This window comes from Puma concolor, chromosome C2, assembly GCF_028749965.1.
Source record: "Puma concolor isolate L17-30 chromosome C2, mPumCon1.1.hap2, whole genome shotgun sequence".
NCBI lineage: Eukaryota > Metazoa > Chordata > Mammalia > Carnivora > Felidae > Puma > Puma concolor.
In genome coordinates this window covers 72,246,542-72,273,650 of record NC_141675.1, presented here as the reverse complement: position 1 = coordinate 72,273,650, position 27,109 = coordinate 72,246,542, and the positions used below count along the sequence as shown (strand labels likewise).

At 41.9% G+C, this 27,109-nt stretch overlaps 1 protein-coding gene across 1 annotated transcript in view; it reads right to left on the bottom strand.

The window, feature by feature from the left end:
* The window catches only part of USP13 (ubiquitin specific peptidase 13), a 120,186-nt gene that overhangs the window by 24,885 nt on the left and 68,192 nt on the right, over positions 1–27,109 (bottom strand). The window contains exons 11-16 of the mRNA XM_025913585.2: positions 18,272–18,397; positions 16,397–16,550; positions 13,825–13,999; positions 7,226–7,314; positions 4,764–4,886; positions 3,116–3,142 (exon numbers count right to left, since the gene is read on the bottom strand). Of these exons, the coding sequence (XP_025769370.2) occupies positions 3,116–3,142; positions 4,764–4,886; positions 7,226–7,314; positions 13,825–13,999; positions 16,397–16,550; positions 18,272–18,397 (694 nt within the window). The remainder of the gene's footprint in view (positions 1–3,115; positions 3,143–4,763; positions 4,887–7,225; positions 7,315–13,824; positions 14,000–16,396; positions 16,551–18,271; positions 18,398–27,109) is intronic.

The window sequence follows — 27,109 nt, the reverse complement described above, 5'->3', positions numbered from 1 at the left end:
TTTTAAGTCATTCAAATATTTAGCTATTTGAGCTGAGTTTATATCTGACCTAAATAGGAACCATGTTAATTACCTGGACAGCCCAAGCACGGAAAAACAATTCCCTAATTTCATAAGGGGAGATTTGGTATATTCCCAGAACCATTTCAACCTCTCAGATCATCTCAAGACCTTTCCTATAGCAGTTTTTCTATGACTGAAATCTGAAGAGAAAAGAATTATCTACAGGCCTAAAAGCCTATTCTTTAAATCCCATAGGAAATTATACCAGGCCTTTAGGAAAATATATGTATTTTATATATACCAGGTCAAAGGAAATAATCAGCTCTGGGGAAATGGAGAGCCCAAATGTTAAGTAGAAAAGACAGAATATGTTCTGTAATGGTATACATTTAAGATTTTGAAAGAGATAGCTTTTATAAACCTAACTTGGGCTTGGACACAGAGCATTTTCTTTTCTTTTCTTTTCATAATAATAGATAGATGTTGGTGGAGATGTGTGTGCATACATATGTGTGTGTGTGTGTGTGTCCATGTGTATACATAGAAGCACACGTCTGTATATGTATAATGTACAAAAATATATATTAAAACCTACAGGCATGTGTATCTATATATATGTACATGTACACACATACACACATAAATACATGCGTGTATAATGCATACATGTATATAGGCCAATAAATTTTTTGTATATACTTTTGCACATGTATATACATGTTTATATATATACACATACATGCATGCATAAGTGCACAAATAAACACCTACATAGTGGTCTCAAATTATCCAACAACTAGGGGGGAAGAGGAGCACAAAATATATCCCTCATGTTTTCCGTGTCGTGACGTCTCTACTGAAAATTCTGCCAAAGGCGGCAATTAGTAGAACATAGTAGTAGTAGAACTGAGGATGAGCGATATCTTTTCTATAAAAATTATATCCAAAATGTATTTATCATACAAGGAAGACAAACAGAACATCCTATCAAGACCAAATTTTAAGAAAGCAATGATTTAGGACAACAGTGGCTCCCAAGTTGTGTTGTATGGTGGCCTTGTGTTCCAAGAGAGATGTCATTATTGAACCACAAAACAAGGGGTTTCCATGGCCAAATTAGTTTTAACGTTCATTTATTTTTGGGACAGAGAGAGACAGAGCATGAACGGGGGAGGGGCAGAGAGAGAGGGAGACACAGAATCGGAAACAGGCTCCAGGCTCTGAGCCATCAGCCCAGAGCCTGACGCGGGGCTCGAACTCACGGACCGCGAGATCGTGACCTGGCTGAAGTCGGACGCTCAACCGACTGCGCCACCCAGGCGCCCCTAGTTTTAAAATCTACATTCTCTATTCTCCCCTTAGAAATTCACAAGGTGCATCAGCATAGTGAAGACTCAAACATCCTGTAATAAAGACTCCTACAGTAAAGAAACTAGGAAACTCTACAGGATACCTTTCAACATCTTGTAAGACTCTAATGTTCCCTACAATGCAGTTTAAGAAGCGCAGCTCAATAAATGGTGTATGTATGTCTATAATAACATATTAGATTGAAAGCGTTTAATTCCATTTTTGTGAAAAATTAAGTGAGTCAGGCATGGGTCAAGGACAGGGGAAGGATATGTGCCAAGAGTTAACAGTGATTATAGATGGGCGATGAAACCATAGATGGCTCCTACTGATAATTCATAATTTATAAATACCTTTTACTCTCATAATAAGAAAATAATCAAAGTTATTCTTTTTAAAAATCTGAGAAAGGAAGGATGCAAATGTTAAACAATCCCAGATCACTCTATTTCTCCTGTTGAGTACAGGTAATTGCTGATAAGACGGCAGGCTCAGATCTAGGAGGAAATCAATGGCCAAACCATTAACACTGGAAAATGGCTGAGTGCTTCCAATCAGAGACAGACTCCTCTGGCAGTCAGGTCCAACCACCCCTCACCTCCCCTGGGGCAAAAGCCTTGCAAGGACAGCTGTCTGGAGGATCTGGAGCTGCCAGCAAACCTCTCACATTCCAGAAAAGGTCAAGTGGCATGAAAAGCACATTTGACTCCTAGATCTGGCTCTGGCCCCAGCTCTTCGGTCTCTGAAGTTTTCTGGGTCTTAATTTTATACTCTGTAAAAGGTTACCTGCCCTGCCCTTCTTACTGTGAAAATCAAATAAGAAACTGGATTTTGTATGAATAGTAAAACTATTTATCATTGGAAGAATTTATGAAATAATAAATGCAATATAACTCATGGTAATCATTCAAAAGTAGTAACAGCCATTGTTATTGTTATAGATTATGCACAGAGACAATGGCTTTCCCAAGACCCTCGCTGACCCTAACAGCTTCTTCTAGCAAAGAGCAAATCGTAATTGACCAAGGAAAAGAAATGTGGAGGTCTAAGCCACATGATCAATCATTTGCAAAATACATGAACTTCTAAATTAACAAAAGTTTGTCTCCAGGAGGGCTTTGTAGACAAAAAGATTGAGGGTATTTAGTGTTAAACATTCCTTCTTCCTCCTAATTAATCTCTAAATATTCATTATAAATAGTTTATTATGTTCTTTTCAGAAAACCAAGAGTACCAATTCCCACAGGATTAAGGAACTAAAAGTCTACAAAATTAACACAATCCAATGAAACTAATAACCTTTAGAGTATTAATTAATACAGCCATGTCCTGTCCAACAGCAGGAGTGGAAAAAATGCTGGGCCACAGTGCCATCATTGCTCTAGAGCCCTACTCATGGCCAGAGTGGGAAGAAATGGCATCATTAGCCCACCTTCACACTTGAGGAAACTGAGGCTCAGAGAAGTTAAGTAAATTTTTCTAGGTTGCACAGTCATAAATGGCAGGGCCAGGTTTCCAATCCGGGGCTGGTTGGCTTTCATGCTGATGATCACTCTTCTGAGCTACAGAGCCATTTAATCCCCATGTCACTGGTTTACATTTACTGGTAACTCAACTTGCAGACGAAGAATCATTCCTACCCAGGAAAAAGCTACACACATACACATGTAGAGAACAATGCCCCTTTATTGAATTCCCAAAGATAAATGTCAGACCCATGACAACTGTAGGACAACTGAGAAAAATTTCGAAAGATACATACGGTCTATCAGTTGGTTCATCAGGCGATCTGGAAATTAAAGGAGAGGGAAGAAATGAGACCAAAGCATGGCAAAGAGTTTTAGAGAAAAAAAAAGAATTCATGCAGGGCACTCTCTAATCCCTCAACCCCGAGGGATTCCACACTGTTGTCAACCACTCAGCTCCCCCCAACACATACCACCAAGTCTATACAATATGAAATCATCAGAGTAGGGAGTGAAAATAAACAGGTTTCAGGCATTTCAATCAGATAAAACATGATGCTCTGGTTATCACCTTAATGAACGAAATGATTTATCTCCCTGTATTTCTAAGATCTCTATATAATTACAAACTAAGGATTCTGTTAGAAACATCAGAGAAAGCAGGAGCAGTTCTAATGAACTATAAACCATATTGTATTTCTCTGATGCTCACTGATCACTGATCTCTGCTCTCTGGCCCCTTGAATGGACCACCTATGCCACATAACAGAGTGTGCCACGTAGAGTTCCATTCCCTACTTTCCATACTCTACAATTTAGCATTTGCCTTAGCACTAGAGAATAATGGAACATAGATGCCTATCTTGAATTTGATCTTGCTCCTTCTGGATTCACCTTACCCTTCTTTGGCACCTGAACTTGGTCACCAATAATATTCAATGCTCAACTAATGAAAAACCTTTGGTAGAGGGGCCCAGAGTGCTCTATCACTATTAATTCACCTAATTAACTGATTAAAAAGGTGAACAGTAAATAGATAGGTGAGCAAATGAAACCACAATGAAACCGATTTCATCAGTAACTGAGCTAACAATAAAACCAAGATTTTTTGCCCCTGTCCTCCGATCCACAAAGATGAAGCAATTATTTTCTGTATGTCCTTTTCCCTTAAAAAGTTAAGTATTCTAGGGGTGCCTGGGTGGCTCAGTTGGTTGGCATCTGACTTCGGCTCAGGTCATCTCACAGTTCATGAGTTCGAGCCCCGCTTTGGGCTCTGTGCTGACAGCTCTGAGCTCAGAACCTGCTTTGGATTCTGTGTTTCCCTCTCTCTCTGCCCCTTCCCCACTCATGCTCTCTGTCTCTGTCTCTCTCTGTCTCTGTCTCTCTCTCTCAATAATAAACATTAAAAAAATTTTTTTTTTAGTATTTCTAAATAAAAATTTAGTCTTCACAGAGCCAGCTGCTCCTTTGTATGAAACAGTGACTAAGCTGGGGAGGTAAAATGTGGTCAAGATTTTTAAAAACCAACATGCACTATTGAACTTCCCCTTCTGGCTGTCCAACCATACTCCCAAGAGGACACAGCTCCTCACAACTAAAAGCCTACTGAAAACACACTCCTTATCTTCCCTACAGGTCCGTTTGGGGGAAGGAGAGGCAGAGGAAGCCAGAGGCAACATAACCTAAAAACTGTTTGGAGATTTGCTGCCCTCTGTTGCCAGTGATTTCTGCAGGTCCATTTCATTTACTCATCATGGGTCTGTGCCTCCTCCCATGACTAATTTAAGTTTACTGTTGTAGCCAGGCCTCCTACTGTATGTCTGTGGTGGGTTAAACACAGGAAAATGGCCAAGGGACAACAGAGTGGTGGAAGAGAAGAGACTCTTCATCTTCGGGTGGGGCAGGGAGACAGTGAGAGAACATCCTCCTGACAGAAGATGGTACCTTTTGAGTCATCAGGAATGACGATAGGGGGGCTGATGTCCGGAAGTTCTTCCTCTCCTGGCTGTAACCCCCTGGCTCGGAGATGGTTGATATCAAGTAGGTCTGGCATGTCAATAGAAACATCTGCAAAATTAGAGAGATTACATTCACCAACTCTCCAAAAACCCACAATCACCCCCTAAAACCAGCACCTCTAACTCTTACGTACATGTGTCTAAGCAGAGCTAAGGGATGCTTTTCAGTTCCCTGGAGTAGATCACTGGACCAGTAAACTCACTGAGACTAGTTAGATTTAATGGAGAAGCAGAGGGAAAGTACAGAACATTTCACACTGAACAAGCAAGAGGTTGTAAACTGGGAACCCAAAGACTATTTGTGGCCCAGACACTTTCTATTTAATGTTTTTAAAATGTTGGCAACAAATTCCAATTTTTAAATCATTAGATTTCATTTAAATATCCCTATTTCCAGCTTATTTTGAAAAACAGAAAGCTATAGCATATTCTCAAATGGTAATAACTGCCTGGGTCTAATTTTCAGCTTCCACTCTACACAATATATGCCCTAGAGCCTATCACAGACCCCACTGCTGCCTACTGATCCTGAGCATCATATTTGTGCTATTCTGATTCTTCTGGTAAAGAAATGTTTTTCTAAGCCATGTCTTTATCCAAAGTGGAAATACCCAAGAAAGACCAAGATAGCCAGGCTACTCATTTCTTATATCCAATGTACTTCTTTCATTTACATTAATCCCTGTGCTTGTTAGGCATTTGAGTTTGCAGCCCCTAGATTATGCCTTTTCTCAGATCATGACAGGCACTGCTATCATTCTAACCCAGGTAATAAAGAATGAAGTTTTAAAGAAATAAAATTGAATCTTAAGTGTATTAGGCATGGGGTATTTTTTTTTAACTGCTCAGGTCAGTTGTTATTGTGCAGACTTACTTAAATACAAAATTTATTAGTCTAAAAGTCTGCTGAGATTTAGTGTTATATTCAGTTATGACAATAATGAAAAATGGGTCCCAATGTTGGTGTGGGATAGGGCTCTTGGGCTAGCACACAGAACCTGAAAATACTATCCCCAAAACTAGCTATGATGTCAGATAAATAAATCCTATTTTCAAACAACAACCCAGAGAAAAAGCTTAGTTAAAAAAATTTTTTTCAATCTCAGGGGATAGCAAAAACAAACATAATGTCCGACAAAGTCAATAACAGTTGTTCCTCAACAGAAAAATTCAGGTTCATTAAAGCTTTGAGGCTCCTTTAAATTCAGCAAGTCTATGAATTCTGATCTGAGTTTTTACAGAAAATCCAATGACAAAGAAAAATAAGAAAGCTGTTTCCAAAGCAGTTAAAAGCCTTTAGAAGAAAGCAGTTTTCTCTCTCAGGTACTTCTCAGGTCCACAGAGGAAAGGCTAAGTGATGATCATCCTGCCCACAAAATCATTCCACCAGGAAAATCGAAGATGTGCTGCAGAATCAGTCATGGCCCTGCACAAGGTCACGTGGCAAGCAAGTGCCATGTCAATGGAGTGCTAGAGGTTCTGGGGAAATCCGTCCTGCTGATTTTACATTCTTTCTACCTACCCCCTTCAGATGAGCAGATGAGTGCTTAATTAACCAGTATAAGACCTGAGTTAATTTTTAAGCCCTCAAAACCAGAAAATCTTTAAGACTGGCAAGCAGCCTGAGCTACCTGCTTGAGAAATGACAAAGAGTAAAACTGTCCATCCGGCACTGAAGACAGCCTAGTAACACCTTGATGTTGGATCATGACGATGGAGAAAATGTTCTCATACACTGTCTAGAAAACTAACCTCTAACAAAGGCTTCTGAAATTAGCAAGAAAAAAACCCAAGTAAGGCAAAAATCAAATCCCTTTTCTGACTATTTAATGCAACTGACTATACTCATTTTGTTATTAATAAAATTTGTATGATTTAAGTGACTGTTCTCAGCCACACCTGCCTACTTTAGAGGCAGAGGAGAAATAATAAGAGGAGCATGTACCTTCAATTACCTGCACCTCCAAGTGTGGTCTCTGGACCAGCAGCACCAGCAGCATCAGTATCACCAGGGAGCTTGTTAGAAATAAAGAATCCCAGGCCCCACCCCAGACCTGCTGAATTAGCACCTGCATTTTGCCAAGATCCCAGATAATCTGTGTGCATGTTAAAGTTTGGAAAGCATGGTTTATTTGATAATGTGGAGATGTCATTTTCACTCTCAGAATCCAGTCATCCCAGAACGCATCATTACAGGGGTGGGCAGCATGTGATAGTTTTTATTATGAGTGCAAATCATATACTGTGACTCAAAAGAGAAAGGTGAGGACAATGGAAAAAGAACGAAATGGAACTATTTCTGACAGCCAACCACATGGGCCCTTTCACACGCCATTTTTTTAATGGCTAATTTGATGTTTCAAGCAAAAGCATGCAAAAGATACCTACCAAATTTTTTGGGAACCCAGTCAAGACCAAAAGTGAACTTCTTTATCTGCACTACCAAGTATTCAGGGAATGAGGCAAAGCGAGATGTTCTGGGAAACACAAGGGGATTAGATCAATGAAACAAGGCAATCAGAATCATGATTATAGTTCATGAAGCATCCAAAGCTTTGTCTGAGGCACACCTGGCAGTTCCAGTGACTGCACTGAGAAGGAAGGACACTCAAACAGACACAAGCAGACACACACTCACCTGCAACCAGTCATTCTTCCTGGCCTTTTCCCAAGGAGAAAATGTTTAACGGAGGAGAATGTTGTCCTTAGAGAGTGATTTGGAGCATGGTGCAAAATTACACTTTTATTTTGCTGTGGCATTTTGTATTTCTGAAAAGTACTTTTCAACTGTAGACATCTTTTTCTAAAACCCTTGCTAGAATTTAGTACAGTTTAGTACCCCTGAACAACACAGAGGTTAGGGGTGCTGAACCCCCCATGGAATCAAAAATCCACATATAACTTTTGACTCCCAAAAAACTTTACTAATAGTCTACTGTTGACCAGAAACCTTACCTATACCATAGAGTCAATTAAACATATTTTATGTTATATGCATCATATACTGTATTCTTACCATATAAATACGCTAGAGAAAATATAACACTGTACTGTAAAAAACCCACTGGACCCACACAGTTCAAACCCATGTTGTTCAAGGACCAACTGTGTGTGTGTCTGTGTGTGTGTGTCTGTGTGTGTGTGTGTGTATTATCTGCAGGATAATACGTGCATGTACTACATGTTTGTATGTGGGGTTTGAAAAGCTTCACAAGTTGGGGCGGCTAGGTGGCTCAGTCAGTTAAGTGTCTGACTTTGGCTCAGGTCATAATCTTGCAGTTTGTGGGTTCGAGCCATATTGGGCTCTGTGCTGACAGCTAGGAGCCAGGAGCCTGCTTCATATTGTGTGTGTCCCTCTCTCTCTGCCCGTCCCCCACTCACACTTTGTCTCTATCTCTCAAAAAAAAGTGAATAAACGTTAAAAAAAATAAGAAGAAAAAAGAGAAACAGAAAAAAAAGAAAAGCTCCACAAGCAATCCTGACATACCCCCAATCTCTGCTCCCACAGAGAATCACTATCTTACAGCACAAAGTTGACATAAGGAGGGTTTATTGAAACTTTGGTTGAGGTTGACTACTGAAAATGCCAACACCTCATTAAAATACTACTGTATCTAAAATCCATGATCATGTGAATCCTAAATATATATAAATATATATACATAATGAGATAAGCATCTAAAATATCTAAATCTGACCTTACATTTTTAAATTAATACATATGGTCAATATCTCGAGTTTCCCTTCAAACTTTCAGGAATTGTCTGGACTTTAGTTTGATAATTTTATGCAGACTATTTACCTACTATACCAAATTCAAGCCCCAGTTCCAGCTCATTCTCTCCACATTTATCACCTTGTTTATAACAACCATTTCTATGTGAGTGTCAATGTGGATATAGTAGGTTATGTAAAAAAGAAAATAAGCTGTAGACAGATACTATGTCTTAAAATGAAAGATTCTCGAACACCGTCCCCACAAACTCTACTTTTCATATCTAAGTCATTGCCTTCTACCTGGAATGCAGTGGGCCCAGAATTCAGAAAGCAAATACAAATGCATTGCTGCCCCCTAGTGTAGAAGAAAAGCCATAGTACAGGGACAAAACACTATCCAAAAATGGGTCAAAATGATGTGGATTTGGGTCTAGAATATGCTACTTAATTCACTCCAATGTGGACAAATCACTGACCCTCCCTGAGGTTCCATTTTCACATCTACAAAACAGATTTCTTAATCATATCTACTTGCCAGGACTATGCAATGTTCATAAAATGATGTGAAAGCACTTGGCACACTAGAACATATACTATGTATACCCAGGGAATTAGCACGATTATTTTGTCATAAAAGAGCTAGAATCCATGGCATTGAACACTGACTTGGTCTATCACTGACCTGTTTTTTGCCCCAAGCAAGTCACTTAACCTCTCTGTATCTCAAATTCTCCAACACAAGGATGGTAGAAGGGTCCAGGCAATGATGTAAGGGAGTTCTTTAAAAAACAGGAACTTAACGATCCTAAGGAACTTATCTATTATTACCCTGGTTCATTCTCCAGAAACTGTAATATTATCTCTAATCAGGCTTCCTACCTTCTGAGAAGCAATAATAAACATCATTCTTACTCCAATATAGCCAAGTCCTAATTTCACCAAAATACAACCAACTCCAGCTGCAGTATTTTCAACTAATGTAAAAATGTCACCTCTCTGACCTCTTCTTCTTACCACATCAACTTAAAAGCTGGAAAATATGTATTAGTGAGATCAGCCAAAAGTCATCAGTATATCAGTTATTTCCAAAATGTGGTCGAAAAGCCCCAAAACTCTTAAAATTGCTCTGTGGTCAGTATCTGGGTGAGTAAATCAGCTGGTGATACCATGGGCAGTGCAGGGAACTGGAGGCTGGCATGTGGTGGGAGAGGGGTGGATAATTTAACACATCCCTTTGTTATGGGTAACTAACTACCAACTTAAGAGTACCAGAAATCAGATTAGATGAGCCCACATTATATTTACCCTGTTAGGTAAACATGCTATATATTATATTCATCTTTGTAGCCTGTAGAGGGTCTCAAATTGAATCACACAGACAGTAACTGCTCAATATATATCTGTTCAAAATAATCTCAAAATCAGTAATGTGCATTCATTAATTGCAGGTTTGGGGCATCAAGTTTGTTAGTTAAATCTAGCAAAAAGTGTAAATTATGCACCACTTACTCTTTTATTCCTAAAATTAATTCCTGGGAATTAAAATTTTTCCTGAAAGACCATGAGACTGTAAACCATTCAAAAAGATCTAGGTAGACACACAGCAAATTTACCTCAAAAAACTGCTATGGGGACTAAATCACTTAGTATACAAAGTGCTTAGAATTGTGCCTGACAAAACTGTTGCACTGTCTACTGACAACCTATTATCATCACTTAAAGTATATCAATTGTTTGCCAATCATAATCAAGGCAAAAACACTATGAAAGCTTTAATAAGAAAATATATAAGCTGTCCTTCTCTGTGAAATTAATATTGTCCACTGTATTGAAAACCTGGCAACTAAAAAAATACAATTCTATTCTTTCCATTGAATATGTTGAAAATATGACAATTAATCAACCACAGTCCAACTGTATAACCTAAGGCAAGAAAAAAAAAATGAAAGGAAAGATAAAAACAACGGTAATAGTAATTACAGCATGTGAGGCACTATACAAAGCACTCTGCATAGTTTATCTTGCCTTAACCTTCACCCCAACCCTAGGAAGAAACTGTTATTATCCTGGTTTACACATAAGGAAACAGGAGCTTAGGGAGATGAAGTCACTTGGCCAAGGTCACATATCAGTAAGTTCTACACTGGGGATTAAACACTGCCTGTCCATTCAAAGCTTGCACTCTGGAATCCTACACTGTACCTTCCTCTTCATAAATGATAAAAGTCCACACAAAATCTCTCCCTATTGACCCTTCCCCTGTGAGCTGCTTAAAGGCAGGAACTAGGTCTTGTTCAACTCACTGCCTAGAATATTCCAGGTGAACAATAATACTTGCTAGGTGAATGAAATGTCCAAACACTAATATTCTTCCCAGAGACTGCCTGTTCAGAACTATTTGAAGAAAGAGTCTTTATTCTGGTCTATACTGACTGAAGATCTACAAAAAGGACATTTTTTTGCCTCTTCCTGGTCTTTCAGTGTCTGGGTCTAACACAAGAAAAATTCAAGACCCTAAACTAACATAAGGAGATCGTGTCTATATTGCTAGAAATAAGAAAAAGAAAAAAAATCTTTTAGGAATATCCTGAACTGTGTCTCCCAAAACTAATACTTGAAACATGATAAGGCATAATAAGGAATATGCAAGGCTTTGTATAAGGGTTATAAGGATATAAGCAGATACGAAATGATAAGGGAAATTGGATACTATGTAACAGAGGAATTAAGAGTTTAAACTTTGAACTCAATAGATCTGAATGAATTCCAGGTCTGCCACTTACTGGCCAATTATTTCTCCTTTTATCTCCTCATCCATAAAATGGGGAGAATGGCACCCACTTCACAGTAGTACCAAGAGGATTAAATGACAATTGATGGTAAGTGCTTAACACATGACCTGGAATAATAAATGGACCAAAAAATGGTAGCTGCTTTACTAACCTAACATTGTCTTCTCCTTTTCCACAAAGACCAGTTTTCAATTATTAACAACTGGATACATCCAGTATTAATTTTTTTCATATACATAAAAGAATGAGAGCATGTATGTATGTAAAAGACAGAGAAAAGGAATAAACATGTTTAATATCTACTGTCAAGGATTAGAGAAAGAAGAAACCCCTCCTCTAGAGAGTTATGTTAGCACTGCCTACAACTAAATATTTTGTAGCGCTTGAGGAAAAAACCAGGTAAGCAAGCATCATTCCTCCATTACAGATGCAAGAAGGACACTGGGTGGTGACTGTGCCCTGGGATAGAACATAGGCTGGGAAGTGGACACAGGAGAAGGATCTAGATCTCCTGATCACTCACCCTGGGGTGAGAGCCTCTGTCTCTGGAAAGCTAATGCCTCCCAACTCTATTTTAACGATGGGCCTTTTCCAAGTGATAAGAAGGCTCCTTTCTGCAGGCCCAGAAAGTGTGTCACACCTTGCACTTCTAAGACACAAGGCTACTTTTCTGAAGAACAGAAAAGGGTAGCCAAGCAGACAGGTATATGAAGAACAACTCTGCAGCTTACATCTGATGCTGGGGACTTTCTAGGTGGCCAGGTCCCCTGATCACTTCTATATCCCATACATAAACAGAATTAAAGCGCAAAAAGAGAAGGATAACTGTTTGAGAAATCTTCCACCAACTGTCAATAATTAAAGCAAAAAAAAACAAAATAAAATAAAATCATTATGTTGTATACCTTAAACGTACACAATGTTATTATATCTCAATATATATCTATATATGTCAATATCTCAATAATGTCAACGATATCTCAATAAAGCTGGAGGAAAAATAATTAAAGTGGGTCTACCACCAAGATACTGTGTAGATGTCTAACTGTCCAATGATGTCTCCAAGTTGCAATGAAGTAAATTTCACACATTTAGCACACCAACTCATCAATGTTTCTCTGCAAGGACACACATACAACACACACACACACACACACACACACACACACAACACAGACCCTGTAACTCAGCAATCCTAGGATAAAAACTTACTTCACATTGAATAACTGATAAAGGAATGGAAAATTATTAACCTCATTTGGATATGAACAACATTTAAAACAATCATTTTAAGAAATTATGGCTTTTTTTAGCTCTTTGAAATAAATCTTTGTGCTTTCCCATTTTTAACATATGAAGTCAATCATATGAAACAAAGAGGAATCCCAGGGATGGCTGTTCCAGAGAATAAAGGATTTAGGTTTGACGGCTACTTGAGGTGATAAAACATCCAGCAGTAGCTCTTCAGCCTTCATTCCCCTTTCACATCAACTAGATAGAGCTCAATTTTTGTCAGGAGGACAGATGGCCAAAGAATATCTAAAAGGAGTGGGGGTGCTTGGGTGGCTCAGTTAAGCATCTGACGTTGGCTCGTGAGTTCATGATCTCACAGCTGGTGGGTTCGAGCCCTGCATCGGGCTCTGTGCTGACAGCTCAGAAACTGGAGCCTGTTTCAGATCTGTGTCTCTCTCTCTGTCCCTCCCCCGCTCGTGCTCTGTCTCTCTCTCTTAAAAATAAATTTAAAAAACAAAGAATATCTAAAAGGAATAAAATTCCCAGAACCAAACTTCCAGACCTCCCTTCATTTTATGTGACTATGAGGACTTTACACATTTGACTGTATAAAATCGATTAAGGTGTCAAGTGCAGAAAAAAAAAAAAACAAACTTATGTACCTGACAATGAGGCACACAATGTGGAAACTGAACATCTCCTAGCTAAATCCTGAGCAGCTCATTTGAACAAAGAGCAGGAGCCCTATGTCCACTTTGAAATACCCTGAGAGCCCTGGTCACCAAGTTCTAAGCCAAATTTTTAATTATGGAATTAAACTATATCATATGGAGTTTAAATATTGAAGACTATCATGAGTATTTCCATAATTTCTTCATTAATATCATTCTTACCATGGGGTTGGGGTAGGGGGTTGTTGGAGTTCTTGACTACATCCTCTTGGAAAAAAGAAATTTCCTAATAGAGGATAAACCACAGCCTTGCCTTTAAAAAAAAAAAAAAGGCATTCCCTCCCTAGCACATAATATAAATTATGAACATTTTATTGGACAGGTCTCATACAAGTGAGCTCTATAATTAGGGTTGTATGATTCATTATCCCATCTCACGTGAGCAAGCATGTATAGACTTATACAGTTCCCTGCTACCTCTCCCCTAGCCATTCCCCACCTGTCAAGGGTCCCCCCTCACCCCACTCCCACCATACAAGAACACACACACAGGTGCCCACATATACACACTTACTTAACACCCGCAGATTTTGCTTGTAGGGCGCTGCTCCAGAAGTCATCGACATTTTCTGGTTCAGAAAAGGCCTGAAGGCAGGCACTAAATGGTATCTTGGCGCGAACCAACTCAGGAAGGGGTCTTCTGTTTGCTTCTGCTTCCCTTCTCGTTAATTCATAGGCAATCAGTTCATCTGAGTAAAAGAGCACATGAATGACCTTGTACTCACTCTTATCTTCTTAAAGTGAAAAACTCCCCCTTTGGCCAACCTTCCCGAAGGCTTCTGGGCTGGGCAAGATTGCTTACTTGTTGCCCTCCACAGATCCAGAAAAGCCTGCTGAAAGGCTGATCTTGAGCCATCTTTAAAGTGGCACTGACAGACCGCATGAACCATTCATATTTTTTTTTGCCTGTTCTTCTTTGAAACTGACAGGAGGGACCTGTGAACTCCAGCCCAGATCAGAGATTCTGCCCTCATGTGTAATGTGAGTGATGCAGGAACCTGGTCTTTCATTCGTCCAGAGGTCAAGACTGGGATTACCCAAATGCCACCTTCCAATCACAAAGTCTTCACACCAGAGAATTTCACACTGAAAGAGACCCAAGGGTCATCTCTTCATTCTGATTAGAGGTCATGGAGGGTGTGGACCAAGGAGCAAGAAGACCTATAGGGGCCAGAGTCCTCTACCACACACAGCCTGTGATTCTAACCAATGCTGCCCAGACAACTCAGGTTGAGGTTACCCACCACCTCAGATAGCAGAGCCACCAACCTAGAAGGCCTTTTACACTATTCCTGCTCAAACAATTAAAATACCAAGGGAAAAAGAAAACATCACATCATCAACTTCCCAAGAGTCAGCAGATCTGCTCTTGGAAACTGCCTATAAGTCAAAATTTTATATAATTTTGAAAGGGTCTTTTTGGGAATTCCTTTTGTTAACCAAAAAAAAAAAAAAAAAAAAAAAAAAAAACCCAAAATAAAACAAATTACTCCTGAATTATCAGTTTTTAAGCACCCTTATGTACCTATGTGTTTTCTTAAGCACATCTGAGCATGGGTTTAAAATTCATTGTCCAGCCCACTATCAGTTTATGACGTACTTATATCTAGGATGCCAACATTAGGTGTTCCCAACAATCAATTCCCAGAGACTAAATTATAAATCTCCTTTCTGAAAAAGAATAGTTACTACTCATAAATTATAAACACTGAGTTATAGAGGATCACAGAACTGAGTAGAATATCCCCAAGGCTGGCAAGAGAAAGCAATCAAGCCTTATTCTAAAACAGAAATAAACCACAGACCCCTACCCTCATTTCTACATTATATAATGGATAAGAATTTTAAAACTGGTCCAAAGTTGCAGGAGCTTATAGAAAATGGAAATCATTTCATCTTAAAATCATCATAATCCTCATTAGCACAACAAACTGACCCCCCCCCCAAAAAAAGGGAAAAAGGCCACCCACTGAGTTGTTGACCTTCACAGAAATGACCAGTTCACAGGACATAAGTAACATAGTAGATAATACCCTTCCTCTATTCTGCTTGGGAAGAACCAGATAAACAAACTGAAGGAACCTTCTCCTGAGACCCCAGCCTGGCCATGGTTCCTCTACCTTCTTCTGAAGTCCAGAGACCCTTCTAATGGGTCTTGGTCCTGCCCCACTTCATCTCCCACAGGAGGCATTTTCAATACTCAGAGGTCAAAGCCAGGTTATTTCGAGATCTCTGCTAGAATGTCTCACATCAAAAAATGCAGTTCTGGGGGCGCCTGGGCAGCTCAGTTGGTTAAGCGTCCAACTTTGGCTCAGGTCATGATCTCACAGTTCGTGGGTTTGAGCCCCATGTCGGGCTCTGTGCTGACAGCTCAGAGCCTGGAGCCTGCTTCGGAATCTGTGTCTCCCTCTCTCTCTGCCCCTCCCCTGCTCGTGCTCTGTCTCTCTTGGTCTCAAAAATAAATAAGACATTAAAAAATTTTTTTAAAAAAATGCAGTTCTGGGGCACCTGGGTGGCTCAGTCAGCTAAACATCTGACTTCAGCTCAGATCATGATCTCATGGTTCGTGAGTTTGAGTCCCACATCAGGTAAGCTCGAGCTCCACTTTAGGTGAGTCCACTTCTCCCTTTCTCTCTCCTTCTCTCTCTCTGCCCCTTGCTCACTTGCGCCCCCCCAAAAAGAATAAATAAATAAAAAGAACGCAGTTCTGATCATTTCCCTCAGAACTTATAGCACAACTCATGAGTGCTAATGTTCAAAGAACTTTCCACATTTATAATTACAAATAATGTCCCACCAAATTAAGCTGACTCCAAGCCAACTGGTTGGTCAAATTTATAGGCACTAAAATAGGTTCCATCCGTAATCCCTCCAACAAAAGCCTGTGATGCGTTGGACTCTTCTCACAAGAAAATCACATGGGGACTGAGGAAACGAGGAAAAGAGACGTGCCAACCAGACACCATCTGGGCTGGGTCTACTCCTGACGCAACTTGGCAGTGACTGAACCGTATTCCTTCTCTCCAGTTCGAGGGTTTTCACGTATGAGAAAGCACACTGCTAGTTTCCCACTTTGGAACCATTACCCTTGTTGGTTGCTGCCTCCATGGCCACAGGTAACTGCATCAGGTAATCCACCCTCTCCGTGTAGCGGACTTTCCGGGTCTGACAGCACTGAATACGTTCTTCCACCAAAAACCGAAAAACATCACTTGGGTTTTCTGAGCCAATGCGGTTCCTCTGAAGATTAGATTATATCAGGTTAGTAAATTTAGGACTATTGAGCCATAAATAAAAACTGGCATAAAACAGAGTATCTATCAATCTGGTGTAGAGATTGGGCATTACTAAGCATTCCCTCTGGGCATGGCAGTTCACCTAGAGTACGTTCATAACAAAACACTGGCATTTCTCTAAAGTCAAAAAATGGGGGACTGGTTAAATAAACTGTAGTTCATCATGTGAATTAACATTATGCAGCCATGAACAGTTATGAAAGAGGGACTGACTTAGATGGAATCAGAAGAAAAGGGGTGAGGGAGACATACTAAAGACAAGGCAGGGGGGAGGCGAGGGTAATAAAGGGTTGCCCTGGAAAAATTAAGGCACATATGATATGATCATGTAAATGCATTTGTGTAAATTATATACAAATAAAAAAGAAATCATGCTACATCCAAATATGTAACGATATGGGCAAAACATTCACAACAGGTTAAGTGGAAAGTAATGCTTATAGGGGTGCCTCAGTGGCTCAGTCGGTTAAGCGTCCGACTTCAGCTCAAGTCATGATCTCACAGTTAGTGAGTTCGAGCCCCGCGTCATGCCCTGTGCTGACGGCTTGGAGCCTGGAGCTGCTTCAGATTCTGTCTCCCTCTCTCTCTGCCCCTCCCCTGCTCACACCCTGTCTCTGTCTCTCAAAAATAAATAAACATTAAAAAATTTTTAAAATGAAAGAAAAGAAAACAATGCTTATGAAACAGTCTGGAGAGAATTAATAAATGCACCCAGGGAGGCGCCTGGGTGGCTCAGTCAGTTAAGCAGCCGACTCTTGATCTCAGCTCAGGTCTTGATCCCAGGGTCGTTGAGTTCAAGTCCCAGTGGGTTTGAAACCTGCTTTAAAAAAATGCACCCAGGGGTGCCTGGGTGGCTCAGTCGGTTAAGCGTCCGACTTCAGCTCAGGTCACGATCTCGCAGTCCGTGAGTTCGAGCCCCACATCGGGCTCTGGGCTGATGGCTCAGAGCCTGGAGCCTGCTTCCGATTCTGTGTCTCCCTCTCTCTCTGCCCCTCCCCCGTTCATGCTCTGTCTCTCTCTCTGTCTCAAAAATAAATAAACGTTAAAAAAAAATTTTTTTTGAAATGCACCCAGAAAGAGACTGGTAGGTCAGACACCAAAATGTTAGCACTGGTTGTTGGTAGGGGCTGTTCTCACTGGTGATTTTTATTTTCTTTCTGCCTTTTTATATTTTCCACAAGAACATGTTTGTAATCAGGAAAAAGCGGCTGTTTTTTAAGAAGGGGAAAAATAGTTTAATCACAAATTCTCAGTAGCTTTGAAAAACCACAGCATTTAATGTGATTTGACTCTGCTGTAAGTAGAACGTGCCCATCTCTTCTGAGTGGTGGCACAAGGACACCAAAGACCACACCCGCCTCTTAAGGAAGTCTGTCATGGAGACCAAAAAACCTGTGAATGAAATTATGGACAAACACTCTTATAAGTACAAATTAAAGAAGAACAGGAAGATCCAGAAGTGCTAGAAAACAGGGACTGAGAAGCGACTCTGCCAAACGGGCTGCGCAGAGCAAGCCTCACACCAATGCCACACGAGCTTGGACCATGAGAGATTCGGGAAAGGGGCGGGGGGTGGGCACCCTGGCCACAACACAATGGGCTGCACCTGCGGATTGGGCACACCTCTTACAACGCTTTGAGCAGTTTGGAAAACCGCCTTCTCACCTCTACTAGATTCACCAGGTGCAAGAAGAACTCCTGGGCATCCTGCTGTCTATTAGAGGAGAATTCCGGGTGGCTCTTGCTTACGAAGGCCTTAAACATGCGTGGAGAGATCCCATTCTGTTGAGGCTGAGATGTAAAAATAAAACCAACTTACAATAGTTTCACACACGTTAACAGCGCTGAGCAGCCAGCAGGGTAGGGATGACCATAAGTCCCAATTTTCAGATGAGACCACTAAAGCCCACAGAAGTTAAACAGTGATGACAGCCAACGTTCGCTGGACGTTTAGTGTGCAGCAGGCACCGCACTAACGAAACACAGGAGAAACACCTCCACTCTCTAAAGAAAGGCATTATTCGACCCATCTTCACAGGACATGCTCCAAGGCAGGCCATTATGGCCCACTTCAGGGCAGGCGAGAGAGGCAGGAGTGGGGGTTCTCTGAAGGAGGCCAAAGGGGAGGAGAGCTCTGCAGCACCCCCTTCCCTCCTTGTGAGAGAGTCTGAGAGAAGCCCCCACAGAGACGGGGGTGCAGCAGACCTCATTTTATCGTGCTTGACTTTACCGTGACTCGACGATACTGTGTTTTTTTACAAACTGAAGGTGTGTGGCCGCCCTGCACCAAACAAGTCTGTGGGCGCCATTTTTCCAATTGCATTCGTTCATTTTGTGTCTGTGTGTCAAATGTTGCTTAATTCTCAAAATATTTCAAACTTTTTCATTATTGTATATTTGTTATGGTGACCTGTGATCAGTACTTACAACTCACCGAAAGCTCAGATGATGATTAGCATTTTTCGGCAGTAAGGTATTTTTCATTAAGGTATGCACATTGTTTTGGGGGATTTTTTTAGACATAATGCTACTGCACACTTAATAGGCCACAGTGTTAGGGCGCCTGGGTGGCTCAGTCGGTTGAGCATCCAACTCCGACTCAGGTCACGATCTCTCGATTCACGAGTTCAAGCCTGGAGCCTGCTTCAGATTCTCTGACCCTCCCCTGTTTGTGCTCTGTCTCTGTATCTCTCTCTCTCAAAAATAAGTAAACATTAAAAAAATAAAATTAAAAAAAGTAGGCCACAGCGTCGTATAAACAAACAGCTTTTATATGCACCAGGAAACCAAAAAATTCATTTGGCTACCTTCATTGCAGTATTCCCTTTATTGTGGTGGTCTGGAACCAAACCCACATTCTCTTCGAGGTATGCCTGTACCTCCAAGAGAGGAAATGGCACAGCATGCCCCCAGTAACCGCTGCAGAGTGCTCAGGCTCATGAGCGTGCCCTTGGCTGTTTCTGGATCAGAGCACGGGTTGTTTCCAGGAGCTTGCCCCTTGCCTGGAGAAGCTGGAGGAGGCTAGCAGCAGCTGCCAGGATGACAGAGTGCAAAGAGTGGGTGGCAGGGACAACTCTGATAGATAAGGATATGTGAACTTCCCTGGGGACCAGAAAAATAGTAGCCAGGCTCCTTCAGAAAGGACACTGCATAAGATGATGGAAAGTCAGCTGGCAGAGGAGACTTGAGGCAGGAGCCAAGGTGGGGGTTACAGAAGTCAGTTGAACAGAAAATAGGGAAAGGTCCCTGTGGAGGTCCCTGAGGAGACAGGCAGGGAGGAGGGACACCTCTAAGGAAGCACTAATGTGCCCCTACAAAAAGGCTAACCATGGCAGAATACACATGGCAGCCAAGAGGAAGCCAAACACACTAGCTCAGTGAAAGGCTCTGCCTCTTGTCTAGTATCTCCATCCCTTGATCCTTACTTGACTTTAAAGGGGCCAGAGCCAGAGGGAGCAAGGACACAAAGCTACCAGAGGATGCTGATGCTAGCTAGCCCTTGTGCACTGCTGGTTTCCATGACTCCCGAGCCTGGTAGGGGAGAGATGCTTTCAACTGCCTTTGATGTGAACTGGACTTTTTAATGCTGGTAATCTGCAGGAAATCACTGGAAATCTAGGCGATCTGCCTGAGATGCTCTGAAGAGGCAGAACAGGATGAGTCCATATCACCACAGAGGACAGAGGTGGGCTCATGATAAAGCTGTTTCCTGAGTCCCCTCCAAGTTCACCCATCTAATAATGGTGTTACATGTCACTTCACTCAATACTCACAAGAACCCCGCAAAGAAGGGACTTCCGTTATCCTCACTTGATAGCTAGAGGAACAGAGACGGGCAGAGAAGTGCCAGACAGATCTTTCAACTCAAAGAGGTCTTACGACCAGATTATCATGCAGCTAACAGAGCAGAACCAGAATGAACTCTAGTTGTGATTCCAATTCCAAGCTCTCTGAAGCAAAGATAGGGAGTGGCAGCTGTAGCACACAGTAGGTCTCAGTGAGACAAACCTCAGCTTGCCAAGCAAGCAGAGGAAGTGGTTCATGTACTGTGCAAACTGTGTGGCTGCTGCACACCTACTTCTTCTCAAAACCTCCACTTGCTATCCTGAGAAACTTAACAGAAACCCATGGGGGAAGGGAAGGAAAAAAAAAAAAAAGAGGTTAGAGTGGGAGAGAGCCAAAGCATAAGAGACTCTTAAAAACTGAGAACAAAATGAGGGTTGATGGGGGTGGGAGGGAGGGGAGGGTGGGTGATGGGTATTGAGGAGGGCACCTTTTGGGATGAGCACTGGGTGTTGTATGGAAACCGATTTGACAATAAATTTCATATATTGAAAAAAAAAAAAAAAACTCCACTTGCTCAGCTTCTGGGCCACATTCCCCTCTGCAGTCCAGGGAATGTGGTCCCTGGGCGGGCCATCACTGAGTACACAGCACAGCGTGCCTCCCACTTCCTGTAACTTCCAGTCTGCTCTGGCCCACCTCCTTGGCCTCAATGCAGGCTTTAGCAGGTGGAGGCCACGTTTCACACTTCTATGAGATCTCCTAGACATCCAGGTCAATGCCTAGGGTCCAGGGACCATGTTAGGTGTGCACAATCACACAATCAGATGCAACGGGGGATGGGAAAACTCTCATACCCATCTCCCTGCAGTCCCATAGCGGCTCTACGTGTAAAATCTCCCCAACACATATTTCCTAAAAGCAACGTTTCTAATAAAACTCTGGTGATTTTTCCTATCTTGTTGAAAATATATGCGTCCTAACCCTGTCATCCAGTATTTACTAATCACCTACATCACGCAGAGCACTACTGGGGATTCTACCTTCCGAGAGCTGAGAGACCATGGGGAAATGAAAGACAACACACGTGTCCATAACAAACGCTGAGGAACACTGCAGAAGACCCACAACAGCGCCAGCAGCTCTTAAAGGAGAATTCTCCAAAGTGGGAGCATTTGGGCATCTGAGGACCTGGAAACCGTACATAAATGACCAGCTTACACACATGCGTGGCGTCAGATGTGCTTCCAGTGCTAGATGAAGACCAATTTACACCTGATAATTAATGTTACTACCTGTATAAAGACCTCCCGGGGACGATGTAACAAGCGTAACTCTCTTCACTCACACTGCTTGATGCCTGTCTACCACACGGTGTCACCCAACACAAGCACACAAAAATAATGCCTTGCATCACGGCTAACATTTATTCATTCATTTAACAGAAATTTACTGAGTGCTATAACATGTCAGCCATTGTTCTAAGTACTTGGATAAATACTTACTAGATGTCAGGCATAGTTCTGACTACTTTATACATGTATCTTGCTTAACTCACCTAACCTGACGAGGTGATGATAATGATGATGATTTTCTCCACTTGACAGATGAGGAAACTGAAGCAAAGAAGTAGTAAGTAACTGGCCCAGGAACACACAGCTACAGAAGTCAGTTACTTGCTATCTCACTGTCTGTCTCCCTGTGTGTGTCTGTCTCTCTCTTTATCCCAGGTCTTTTTTTTTTTTTTTTTTTTTGTAGAGAGTGCACAAGCAGAGGAGGGGCAGAGAGGAGAAGGAGAGACAGAATCCAAAACATCCTCTGTGCATCATCAGCGCAGAGCCCGACATGGGGCTCAAACTCAGGAACCATGAGATCATGACCTGAGCCAAGATCAAGAGTCAGACACTCAACCAGCTGAGCCACCCAGCACCCCTATCCCATGTCTTAATACTGCTAGTAATAATTACTAGCTCTCATCTCTGATGGCCCTGAGTCCATCTCACCAGTTGCTGAAAAAAGGAAAACAGTATGCCTTGGACTCTGACTGAGCCCTCTTCAAACCCACACGCTTCTGGAGTCAACATTCCAGGCCAGTCCAGCAACTATTCCTCTGCTCTTGGCAGTGCAGAGGCACCACACGGAATGAGTCTTTTCACATTGAGCATTTATCTTTAGGCATTCACATACACACTCACTCACTGCCTGCTGCTGATGGCATTTCTTCCTGCAAGCTGCACTTCAACCCGATGTGGCTGCCAGTCCCCATCAAAGCAGCTGCCTTGGAAAGTTCAACAAGTCAGTAAATTCAGAAAAGCTGGCTGCTGCTCTGTGCCATTCACTGTGTGGTCGTACAACTGGGAGGAGAAGTTTCAACAGGGACTGTGGTGAGAACCCCAGCACCTCAGCCCCGCACTGGGCCGTGGCCCAGCCTCATTCATTACCCACCCCCACACCTCTTCTCTTTCTGTGCCCATTTCATTTGTTTTCCCTGGACTGACCTTTCTTAATCCTTTGTTCGATCCTCTGTCAAGCTATAGCTTGTTTACCATTGAAAAGTTATTTGAAGAAGCTTCCTAACCAGAGAGACGCTATCTCTTCCTCTCCACGTCACACTGCAGACCAGCTCCCGGCTTTCACCGGGTTCAAGCATCTTAGTTAAAACTCGCTGAACTCCACAGTCAATGTCTTGGTCATCAGCTGGCCTGTCTGCCTGTGCCCATGCCCCACACCTTTTCTATCTGACTTCAGATGGAAGTCTTACTAATTCCCATACTCAACTATTAGTATGTTCCCTTCATATCTAGTATAGTCCAAAATCTTCCAGATCTAGCTTCCAGCTTATCAGGAACACAAGCTGAAAAAGGCAACAATCTTTAAAGCAATCCTGGGGCAGATGATTCAGCTCCTTCCATAAATCAATAGCTTGCAGAAAAAAAGGGAGGGGGATTTGTAAAAGTCATCTTTGATACTGCAGGGGAAACTCCAGGCATGGACTGCATATTAGGTGATACTAAGGAATGGTTGTGAGTTTTGTTACTGTGCTACTAACACTTTAAACAACTTTTAACATGATTTTTATGGGGTGGGGGGAAGGCATTCTAGTCACAGTTGCATACTGAACATGTACAGGTAGAAAAGGAGGATGCTTGGGTTTTGTGTTAAAATCCTGCGGGGAAGAGAAGGGAGAGGAAGGGGAGGAAAGAGGAAGAGAACAGAGAGGAAAAGTTGAGCTCAGGGGGGACTGCTGAAACCAGACTGGCAGAATGGTGATTGCTAAAGCTACACAATGCTACTTGTGTGCATATTTGCAAATTTAAAAAAAAAAAAATTTTTTTTTAAGACCAGGCTCTGGATAAGGCAGTTAGTTAAAAGAAACCAAAAAAACAAAATAAGAACCAAAGAATGAAGTCACAGAAACCACATCTCTTAGTTGGCAGTAGGTCACTGACATCATCCCAGTGTCCCCTATGGGTCTGTCACCACACAAGATGAGAGGGAGTGACCAGACCTGACCAAGAGTCAGACCTGCCTTCAGGAAGCATGCACTCTCACCATGAGCCAGCTCTTAAAACACCTGAAGCAATGGCTAGTCTCAACAACTAACTTTATTAAGAGGGAGCCCCAGGAGTCTCCAAAATAGCAACCACCTAAGGAACCTGTCATATTTATAGGATACTGTACTTACTTTCTCCATCAGCAATTGCAAAACAGATCAGCTAAAATTAGCGAGAGGACTACGGTGTTCAGAATCTTTCCCACATGCTTATTTATACAGGGCTTTCTGTTTAACTCTGCACCAAGAAAGCAGCCAGATACTCTCCACTCACATTCTGCTGAGCCTAAAGCTTTAATTAATAAACACACAGGAAGAGTGGGGCTTTGTATCACATTAGAGCAACACCTGTACGGATATTTACATTGTAAGACCACAGGAATAAAAAGAAAGCTAGATGCATCTCAGCCTGTCCCCAGTACAAGTGTATGGCATCTGTTCATTTAAACTTTTATTAATCTTAAACCATAAACCTTGGGCCAGTAGTTCCTAACCCAGATTCAAACCCCAAATCTCCAAAGAGAAAGGAACAGAGGGCTTTCCCCAAGTTATTTTTCATATTTCAAAAAGTGAGTTAGAAATGTTACATTTTCCCCACCAAGAAAAATGGAGGTTAGCGAAAATAAAGCTCTTATGCTTGGGAGTAAAATTACATCACCTCAAAGCAGAACACTGGTAATCTCATGGTGATCAAAAACTAAGACCGGTAATTCCTCATCAAGTATTTTTTTAGAGGGGAAATCAAATGAATTGTCATGTAAGAAATGCAGTTTGTTTAAAATACAGAATTGTTTGGGGCGCCTGGGTGGCGCAGTCGGTTAAGCGTCCGACTTCAGCCAGGTCACGATCTCGCGGTCCGTGAGTTCGAGCCCCGCGTCGGGCTCTGGGCGGATAGCTCGGAGCCTGGAGCCTGTTTCCGATTCTGTGTCTCCCTCTCTCTCTGCCCCTCCCCCGTTCATGCTCTGTCTCTCTCTGTTCCAAAAATAAATAAACGTTGAAAAAAAAATTTTTTTAAATAAAATAAAATAAAATACAGAATTGTTTAAAACATGTTATCTTCAGAAGAAGAAATAAATTAGAGTCATTCAGCATTAAAATGTGTGAAAGCATGGTCTTACAATGCATAAAATCAGGAGTATTTTTTGAAGAAGAAAAAGCGTCCTTTTATAAAAGTGAGGAGGTTTTATCTACAGCAGATGCAATTTAATTTTAAAAATCAATTCAACAAATTCATGTAGAAATGGCAGTGCCCAAAACAAATACAGCAAATCTTTTTATAGATGAAAATGTGCATTAAGCATGTGTACATAAAAACTAGATTTTGCCTTGGTCTACAGAAGACCAACTTAATACTAGGAAGCATGTAGCCTAGAAAGGACCCAAGATGTAAGACAGAGAGGTATTGAGAAACACAAGTTGCTGGGCCACCTGGCAATTCTGCAAACTTTAAGGACCCCCTGTTGTCATCCACCTACACCATCCACACACTGAGGCACTGGAAAGCCTGAAGCAAAGCCAGAACAACTATCAGGGATGCAGAATAATGTAGAGGGGTCAAATGCAGACTCAGGGGCCAGCCTGCCTGGTGTAAATCCCAGCTCTGCCACTCACTAACTGTGTAACTTTAGGCAAGGTTTCTGTGCATTAGCGAACATACAGGAAGAGCCAGGCCTTTCCTCAGCACTATGCAATCTTAGCGATTAGTATTGCTGGTGGTGGTGGTAGCCGTGTAAAAAGGCCTTCCCACCACATGGTGGCTCTGACTTCTCTCTCATGCTCTCTCCCTTCCACAACACATTCCTCTTGTAATCCATCCCCTTCTCTGCTTTAGCACACCTTCTTTCTTCTCTTAGGGCATTTCAGGCACATTACAAATCACAAAAGCCACAGGCCTGGGACAAGGCCACCTCACCAAAGGGCTCCTGACACCTCAGAGAAGAGTCTCACAAACTGGTTTCTCTGAAACCAGTTTCACTGCCAGTGAATATCCTGATACCTCAGAAAGCAATTCCCTCCACTGGGAGGGGAAATGGAGATTTTACTATGAATCACTTGTCTGTTCAAATAGCAGCTTAAAACTGACTCCCCCAGAGCCACAGATTGTATGGTCAACTCAAGCTCCTTTTGAATGTTAAAGAGACCCTGGTGATCTCTGAACCAAAGGCTCACTTGTATCCCACCCAGCTAGATGGTCTTCCCCACACTCCCAAGATGCATATTGTACTACTGGTCACATTCAGGATCTTTCTCTAAGACCATTAGATCACGGTACCTTGGAGCAGGAAAGGATTTCACAGATCATCTAGATTAAAGGTCACACACTCAAATGCAACAGCATACTGGCCAAGTCACGAATCACAAAGGGACTGGAGCCAGCTGGGGACTGTGTGTCCTGTTTGAAGGGAGGGCTGCTACTCAGCTCCAGCCATCTGCTATCATGGGCCTGGAATCGCCACAGGGCCTTAGTGTTTAAGAGAAGCTGGAAATTCAGGTGTTTATGTGTGCGCCAAGGAAACATACCTACAGACCAAATATGGCCCAAATGCTGGGTTACCCATGTTGGGCCAGACAAAGCTGGGGTTCCCACTTGTAGGCTACAGACCCTGGAGATCACAGAGCTACTGCACCACAGTCACTAAACCCAACAGTGAGGAGGGGGCAAGGGCCCCAAGCAGTCACTATTCATAGAATTTGAAAAAATACATGCCTTACTCATATAAGAACTACTTTTTTTCTAATGTAAAAGGACATTGTAATATTAACCAAACCAAACTTTACTTGCAAATATTACTAAGTTGATGATTTTTATTCTATATTTTCTGAAATGAGGAGACTCCAAAAGCACAACACCAGGCAGGAATACACACAGATTTTATTTACACTGTGTGTATTTACACTGGAGAGACAACCTTCACACCTGCAACCGTCACAACCACCACCCACACCAATTCTGCCATTTGACCACTGGGGTTGGAAGCTTGCGTGACTAGCCCATGATCTCACAGCTCCTTGCAGAGCCAGGAAAGGAAGCCAGAGTCCCCGAGTCCCAATCCAGTCTCCTTCTCCTCCACCAAGGAAGGTGGGCTCTGACCCAAAAGTGTCCCACAAAGTGACACAGCATGGATGAAAACCCAGGATAAAATGTGATGAAAACAAAATGCTGGGCC